Source organism: Cavia porcellus, unplaced genomic scaffold (assembly GCF_034190915.1).
Source record: "Cavia porcellus strain 051 isolate PalLab524CR breed Dunkin Hartley unplaced genomic scaffold, mCavPor4.1 scaffold_10, whole genome shotgun sequence".
In the NCBI taxonomy this organism is placed as follows: domain Eukaryota; kingdom Metazoa; phylum Chordata; class Mammalia; order Rodentia; family Caviidae; genus Cavia; species Cavia porcellus.
Window position 1 is genome coordinate 81,401,552 of NW_026947493.1, and position 8,751 is coordinate 81,410,302.

The 8,751-nt window shown below is 52.7% G+C and overlaps 1 protein-coding gene across 1 annotated transcript in view; it reads right to left on the reverse strand.

The window, feature by feature from the left end:
• The window catches only part of Ext1 (exostosin glycosyltransferase 1), a 262,248-nt gene extending 254,423 nt beyond the window's left edge, over positions 1–7,825 (reverse strand). Inside the window, exon 1 of the mRNA XM_003479827.4 lies at positions 6,122–7,825. Within this exon, the coding sequence (XP_003479875.1) occupies positions 6,122–7,083 (962 nt within the window). The 5' untranslated portion in view covers positions 7,084–7,825. The remainder of the gene's footprint in view (positions 1–6,121) is intronic.
• Positions 7,826–8,751: the final 926 nt, after the last annotated feature.

Consider the following 8,751-nt stretch of genomic DNA (forward strand, 5'->3'; position numbering starts at 1 on the left):
CTCAAATGGATCCTTCCTTCTGCCTCAGCTTCTGGAAAGCAAAGTGTGAGATTACAGGCATGTGCCACCACACACCCAGCCAGCATTTACCATTAATTAAATAATTAATACGCTGTCCGCCCGATACATGGCTCCAGGAGAGCCAGGCGAACATACAGGTACACAGCGTTAGGGCAGACTCACGGCTGGAGATTTCACAAGGGCAGCTACAGCGGCACTGATAGCATTTTCAGCATGGTTAAAGAGAGAGACTATAAAGTGAAAATGGCCTTTATTCTAAGGACATGGAGAGAAACTCTATGACCCCGGGGCCTGGCTTTCTCTGCTGACACATGGTGTGGGGGGCATACATATAGCTTTGGTCTGGGGTGGTGCCTAAAGGGGCCATCGCTGATGTGTGAATAGCTGATTGGAACTCTTTTTTCGCCACAGGTAAGTTGCCTAGGGGTGGAGAAAATGACCTCAAGGTAAAAGTCCCTTGGTCCCGCCTCCCACTGCTGTAATGTCCTATCTAGGGCAAAATCCTTTCAGGCATTAGAAATGAAATGTAATCTCATAGTCACATCTTCTGTGCTCTTCAGCCTCCTAGCAAGGCAGCAGGAAGGTAACCTTTGTAACTTTCAAGCCCTTTTTTCCTTGGCATGTGTGCTGGGCCATGACCCAGAGCCTCCCACTGGCTCCACAGTGCTGTGCCCCCTAGTGCGTGCCTGCTGGGAGCACTGTTTTTCTTTGAGTAGCCTGAGGCACAGTGGTGTCCTGAGTCCCAGCTCAGAGTCTCCAAGATCTCCTGTTTCGGTGCTACTGGATCACACAGTCTACCTGGGACAATGGTCACTGGGGTCCTTATCTCAGGGCCTGGGTAGGTGAGGGGTGGTCTATCAGGAGGGCAAAGGTTCCTCGCTGGAATGCCTCCAGGCTTCCTGACTTCTTAGAAAAGCTCTCCCTGGAAGAGAGTTACAAGCAGAACCCACCTGAAGTTTCTGGTGTTCCTGAGTTCTAATTAGGGGTCTTGTCTAGCCCATCTCCAGGACTCAATTTTTTCACTGGAATCATGTTTACAAAAGAAAGCAATTTTAAACAAAAAGGTTGGATACACAAGCACCTACACCCAACTCTCACTGACTAACACATAAACAGGCAGAAATGCATGCGTGAGTCTGTAAAAAGGTGAAGTTTCAGAGGAAAAGGAAAGGACTTTGGAACTGCTGAGCCCTGGTCAGAGTGCCATTACTCACTGGATGTGACAGTGAGCCCTTTACCTGTTGGAGTGCCCAGCCTAATCTGGAAAATGGATATGCGCCAGGCTGTAGCTAAAAGGTTTAAGTGAGCTAAGAAAGATAAGTTTGGATAGCAAGCACTCGAATCTTCCATGGTGGAAGGACATCTTGCTTATTATGGCAATGCAGATGAGGTGGAAACAAAAGCCACAGGTCAGGTCATGTTGCTCAGGGACACAGGAGGGTCCATGCTCCAGAATCCCATGGCCGAGAAGGTGCTCTGATGGTTTGTTCTGGAAACTGCTGGGAAGCGAATGGAATGGAGCAGCAGAGAACTGGGAGCCAGAGTATCCACCAGGAGCCTAAGTTCCACCTCTTAGAAGCCAGGTAGCCTTAGAGGAATCTCTTCCCACTGCCAGCCCCAGACCTGCACTCTGGTGAGCAGCCTGACACGCACAGTGGCATTTCCTCTTGGTCAGTTCTGTGCTTTGCAGCTGCTGTCACTGTCAAGGGGACCAGAAGTCCCTCTTCTTGGGAAGGTCTCAGCGAGCCCAGCAGCAAACCACCTGTGTAGCAGGATAAAATCCTGCAGGCCCCTGGCACAGGACACAGATGCCACTCAAATCCCTCCCTGCCAGAGTGGACTCCTTCAGATTCCACATATTCCTGGATGGGACACAGACACAGACACAGACACAAGCCCCAAGGGCCTTTATTCAGGGATTCCTGTGAATGAAGCTTTCATGGCTGGGCAGAGAGAAGTGAGAAAGGGGACCAGAGAGAACAATGTCAAGTGACACAGGCGCCAGCTTCCTAATTTCGCAGAAAGCTGATTTGCACTTTAATAAATGCTTTAGAAATGCTTTTGCGCTGTCACAGGACAGTGAGGAGAAAGTGCGTGTTACACTTGACCGCTGTGAATCATAATTCCCACCTCTCACTTTGGTGGGAATTCACCTGAGATTCACAGGCAGACCATGAACTTGCTCCAAGTGTCTGTGCATATAGTTTAGGATAATGGAAGGGAGCTCGTTGAACAAAATTACTCATGCTGTGTATTTTTCTTTTTGCTCTGAAGCCTTGGAACTCAACTCACTGTTTGGTCAGCTCACAGCCCATTTCCTAACGCCCTCGGGGCTACACTGAAAGATTCCAAAACTCCCACTTAGGGTTAGCAGCTCCAGGGAGCCACCTACCTCAGCTAGCAACGAAAGAAAAATGTAAGCCCCAGAGCAAGAGCAAGAGCTGGTAAGTCTGAAGATGCACTTTGGCAGGGCATGCGTCAGCGCTTAAAACTCTAGGACAAATCGTCTCTGGATGTGGTTTTCTCCTCCAAAGTCTGTCCAAGCCTTCATCAAGTTCCCAAAAGGTTCCAAGACAAAGCTCCTAAGAAATAGCAGCCTTCAGGGTCTCCTAGTGCCTGGAGGGCCTTCAAGGTAACTGTAATTAGAAATGGAAAACCACAGATTGAAGAAAAAATCCAGGCAGCCTGCACTGACCACCTTTCTCACTGGCCCCTTAGAAGAAGAAGCCATCCAGGAAGATCCCAGGTCTGCAGGACACGACCGGATGTCAAAAAGACCCACACAGCACCTTGCCTGTCCCCAGAAGGGCTGCTTAAAATAAATGTCACTGCTTTGCTTGGAGGGGTCGAAGACAGATGCCACCTCTCTTTTCCTTCTCGTTCTCACACTACAGATAACAAAACGTGAAGTTTCCTAGGAACAGCCTTTGGAGGGATTTGAACTGTGCAGTTCAAGCAGAAACACAGTCATCCTGTAGGGATGCCTAAGAAGCTCGGAGGGTGTAAAACACAAAGGATTTCTGAGCTCATTACAAACCATCCATTCCCGGCAGCAACTCAAGTTAGCTGGTGTCCTCTACATCTGCTAAAAAACGTAGCTGATGAGATTAATTACAAGTGCCACGGACAGGAGTTCTAAAAGCTGGATCAAAAGTAAGGTTTTTAGCCTATCTAGCTCTTCTCTATCTTTGGTGTCAAAGTCTAATGCTCACAGAACTTCGAGGGAAATGGACGCCCTGGATCACTTAGCACTAAACTTTTGGCATCACAGAAAAACAGCCTACTTCATTAAAAGCAACCAGGTTTTCTTTTTCCTATTTTCTTAAAAAGCAACTCATTTATAGTTGCAGAATTTGTATATCTCTCTAGTGTCCTAATTTGGCCACGATCCCATAAAGTTTCAATCTAGTCATCAGATTCCATAAATCCAAAACACAAATTTATAGGGGGTTGCTCGCAGGAGTAAATTAAACTGAGGCCTCTTCTAGGAGCATATGAAAACTGATGGTGCTTTTTTTGAATATGCTATGATCAAAGGAGCTCCCCCCAACCAAGCGGCCTAAAAGCAATGCCACAGAAGAATAAAACAAGAGTTCAAACTACAAAGTCTCAGAGTCAGAAGCCAGACCTGTGGACCTGACTTCAGTGGCCCCTCTCCTCAGCAAAGCCCTGGAGAGAGCAGTGCTGCATCTCACAGGTGTCCCGTGCTGCGAACTCCTAGAAAACCTGAGAGTGAGATGTCACAATCCAGGCTCCTCCAGAGTGCAGCTTGCATTTATTTGCTTGCTAGGTTCCCCTGTTAGTTCCGCGCTGCAGAACTCCGCTGCATCTCCGTGTGTCTGAAACCTAAGGCTACAAGGCAATCATGTTTGCAAACACCATTTCTCAAGGATGAAAACCTTGAGGCTCTAATAGGCCTATCAAGCCAGTCACCGAGACATATCTGCCCTAGTAAGCAAGCTTAGAGCTGGCAGGTGTGCAAAAGGTAAGGAAAATCCTGAGGTGACCCTGCTTGAGAAATCCCTGCTTAGGAGAAAGAGTAACCTTGCCTCCCTCCCAAATGCCACTAACTGTTCCAAGAAGACCCACCCCTAAAGTTCTGTACCCCCCCGGGGGGTCTTTATATATGCATCAAAAACAAGGGTGCAACGATCAGTTTTCTTGGCCCAATCACAAAGAACTCCAAAATTAGTTAGATTTAATTAACAAAAATGAAACTTGCAAGGAAACCAACCCTACCTGTCTTCAAGGCTGAGCTTTAGAACTGAAAGTTTCCATTCAGCGGAAAAGGTGGAGCTTTAATATGTACTTTGGGAATAAGAGGGTTAGGAAGATAACGATTGTTTTATTGGGTTGTGGGTGTTTCCCAAATATATAAATCAGGTTTGCTAAAGTGAAATCACAGCTCTAGCTCCTTCAAGAGAAAGAAGGACATCATGAGCCCTGTATAAAATTTGATGAGATTGCTTTAGAAGACACTGAAAGTCTGGCCTTCATCTGCAGTTACCCCATCATGTACCAGACAAAGAAATTCCTGAAAGCCTATAAGCATATTTTCCTCACAGCACCCACAGGAATAGGTCCATATAAATGTCCTGTAAACAAAACAGCTCATGCTAACCGTAGTTCAAGTTTCTTCTAAGAGAAAATTTTGATCCACTGCAACTGCACCCCACGTTCACAAATAACTACCCCTAAGTAAGCGTAAATACAGATTGAGATCCTAGCCTCAGGCTTTTCTCATGCTCAAAAAGCAAAAGGTGCTGGTACTAAGAGGCAGAGCAGTCTGATACTTCCTCCTTCGCTCTTTATGATCAGCTCTAGGAGGAGTTTAAATTCCCTTCCCACAGAGAGGCCCAAGCCTCTGAGGAAATCCACAGGCAACAATCAAGCCTTGGTTTCAGGGCGGCTAAGTCCCCACCATGCCCACCCTTCCTGTTCCAATCAGGTTTGCAAAGTATTTCCCCTACTCTGTGTTTCGTGAATCAATTGCAAAACGTGCCAACCCCGGCCAGTTCCTCTGCAGCTCAGCTGAGAGGTTCCCTTCCTTCCCTAGGCAGCACAAGGCTGCTCTGGTTTTTAACTGGCGCAACGTGGAAATGCACCGTAGGAATTCACTAACTCTTTCACAGCCAGAGAAATGAAAGTCTGGGGCACCCAAACTGACCTGGCAAGTTCAGGAGAAAGCACACTTGTGGATTCTAGCTTCCACCTCAAATCCAGAGTCAGTTACAATCCCCAGAAGGAAAAGGAAGAGTGCAAAGAGCTACAAAGTAACTAATCAGTTACTTAGCAACTGGACAAAACTTGCCTGCCTACAGAGGCTAAAGAGGCATCTCAAGCCCATTCAAAGAGTAACAGTCTAGGATTTATATGCAAATAGACAAAGACCAAGCTAAAAAGGAAATTGAAATTAGCAAGCAGAGTTTACCAGCAGTGGGCCCCAGGCCCAGATTTTTAAGTTTCTCATAGGAAGGAGATAGGACTTAAACATATGAATGAATGAATGAATGAACACCGACCTAACAAGTTTACAGTGTCATTTCGCAAAAGGCAAAGCCCCACGTGAAGCATCCAGGCACGCAAGTTTGGTAGGTATCATGAAAACACTCCCCAGCTAAGGGGAAAATGAGAAGCTGGGATGCTCCAGGGAGCACAGGTGCCCAGGCTTAGGAGACAAGCAAAGCCTCCAGCTGGGGGAAGCAGCGGCAGTCTGCAGACTGTGGGTAGGTCCAAGCCTGTCCCGTCTGCAGGCACCCTAGCCAGCAGCCCTTGTGTCCAGGTCTGAGGCGCAGTCTCCAAACTCCGAGGAGTCTGCTCCCTTAAGAGGAGCCCGGGCGCCGCCTGAAGCTTCTCTAGAGGGGAGACACCGTCACCTACTGGGAGGGTGGGGGCAAGATTTCCAATTTGCCTGAGGAGCTCAAAATCTGTCTGCAGCTTCCAGCCACACACAGAAAGAACCAGGCTGCTCAGTCCCGGCAGAGGAAGGAAAAGAAAGAGGGGTTTTTGGTCCCCACACCCCATACCCAACCCGGATCTCACACCTGGACCAAGACAGCAAGGCCCAGGGCTGACCGGGGGCGCCCGGCCCAGAACTTACTTCTCATACTCGGTGTTGTCTCTGTCGCAGCGAGAATCCTTGTGCTTCTGCCAGTCCTTGCCATGCTTGCAGGTGGTGAGGAGCAAGACATCCTCCCCGTTGTGGACGTGATATAAGGCATTCCTGGTGTCTGACCCTATCCCTGTCAGGTACCTCTTCCCCTTGAATACCAGCATGTACTTCCTGAGAGGGGGGATGGTGTTAAACTTCAAAAACCCCCTCTCCCCTCCTGTCCTGGGATGATCCTTAGAAAAGAGGGGAATAGAAACATCAAAGTTGGGTCGGAAGTTTTCAGTACTGATGCTGGCTTTGGCCAGCATTGCCTGGCCGATGTCAAACCCCACGTCCTCGGTGTAGTCAGGCCAAGTGCCGGAATATAAATTAAAAATTAAATGATTCCTACCATTGTTCCACAAGTGGAGACTCTGCACTTTGGATCTCAAATTATGCACGTACTGAGGTGACAACTGGTCTCTGTCTAAAGTATCCAGACTCAGGACAAAGAGGCACGCCTGGCTGGGGTCCGAGGTGTAGAACCTGGAACCCTCGATGGCCGCTAGAATGTTTTGGTAACTTTCGGCGATTTTCTCCCCTTTCTGCTGCGGGTAAACGTAGACTTTGAAGCCGTTTTTCTTGCAAAGGGTGAAATCGAAGCAGGACTCCATGCGGCACTTCTTGCCTTTGTAGATGCTGGAGTTGGCGTCTCGCTTCTGCCGGGGGGACATGTGCACGCTCGAGTCCTCATTCTCCGATTGCTCCCAGGGAAAGAAGGGGCGCAGAGCGTCCGGGAAGCGGGGCCAGAACCGATCCGAACCGGGTTGGTGCAAGCCATCTCGACTGCTGTGCTCGCCTCTCCGGCTGTGGTTCCTCGATGCCCTAAACTGCAAACCTCCGAAATAAAACAAAAGGGCGAGACAAGAGCCGGCAGAGAGCAGGATGAAATAGCGTTTTTTGGCCTGCATGTGTCCTGCCTGGGTCAAGAGGATTGTAAATAAACACAAGGGCCCCCCAAGTTCCCCGAGCCACACTTTCAGCTCCAGTCCGCCATCTTCCCGCCTGCAAAGACTTCAAACTCTGCGCTCGCACCTTCTCTGCACGCCGTTCCCCCAGCCGCGGGCTGATCCAGCGCATGGGGGCGATTTCTTCAACTTTCTCCCCTCCGGTCTCTCATCGTCGGGTTGCACAATGCGCGGGGAGCACGGCGGTGCGGAGGGAGCGCCGGGCTGCTGAAAAATCTCGCACCCGGGCAGGGCGGGCAGCAGGCGGCGGGCTGTAATTTTCTTGCATGCAACAAGAAGACGGAGGCAAAAGAAAGAGAGCAGCCTGGGAAAAGGCAGAAAGGAGGAGAAGGAAGGAGCAGGACAAATAATAGTAATAACAAAAAGAAATTTTTAAAAAGCTCCCGATCGCCCGATCAGCGGCCAGAGCCCGGGGATCGCCTCGCCTCTCCTCTCCGATGGCTCCCGGCGGCGTGGAGGAAGAGCAGCTCCCCGGGAAAAAGCAACTCCAACTCCCCGCACGCTCCCCCGCGCTGCCCGCGGTTCCAACAAGTCAGCCGGCGCCGCCGGGGTCAGTGCATCCTGCAGCCGGCGCGCCGCAACCTCACGAATCCCTGCATCGCTCCTTCTCCGCGGCTGCAGCGGCTCCGAGACTCCGGCGGGGCGGACTCCGCGCGGCGATCGATCGCGGGCCCCGAGCGCCCCCCGGTCACACTCACCCCCGCGCGCGCCCCGCCCCGCGCCCGGGGACGCGGCGGCCCGGCTGGTGGCGGCGGTGTCGCGTCGTCGTCCCCACGGCTGTGCCGCCCCGCGCCGTGCTCCGCAGGCCCCGCGCGCTCGCCGCGCCCGCCCGCCGCCGCCGCGCGTTACCCGGTTCTGAATGTTCCACTCACACATTCCATTCCCGACACGACGGCGCTGACCTCATCCATCCACGCAGCCCGCGCTGCCATTGGCCGGGCGTCACGTCCGGGGGCGGGGCTTCCGCTGCGCCCATTCATAAGCGGCCGCGGGCGGACCGAGGCGCCGGCGCCGCGCGGGGACCCCGGGGCGTCCTGGTGGCTGCTCGCTCGCTCACCCGCGGGGGCGCTCGGCGATCGCGCGGCCCAGGGCGGGACCCGGGCCCCGCCGCGCCCGGGCCGGGCTCCCTGCTCCACGTCTCCGCGGCCCCCTCGGCGCGCCGGGCCCGGGATCCGGCCTGGGCCGTGCGGGGACGCGGTGGCCGGGAAGGGGAGCGGCGACCCGCCCAGCCCCGCTCGGGACGTGCGCCCCGAGGACCCGAGTGCCCGGGCGGCCGGCTGGGGAAGCGCGCTCCTGGAGGGGGCGCTCGGCGAGGGAGGCGGGGCGCCCCCGGGAGCCGTGGGGACAGCCAGCAGCCCGGGCCCGGGACGCCTCTCCCGCCCTCTCGCTGCCCTCCTGGCCCAGCGTGTGCTCTGACCAGGCGCCCTGGTGTCCCTACCGGGCCCGTCCGTTTTCTGGCTTTCCCGCAGGGATTTCCTAATCCCCAGAAATAACCGCGATCGGGAGAAAGCCTTCCAGTTCTCCATGTCTGCTGTGTGCTGAGACAGCTCCTCCAAGCCCATTGTCTGCCTACCTGTGCAGCCATCCCCAGCCCCTCCTTCCGGCCGGCGT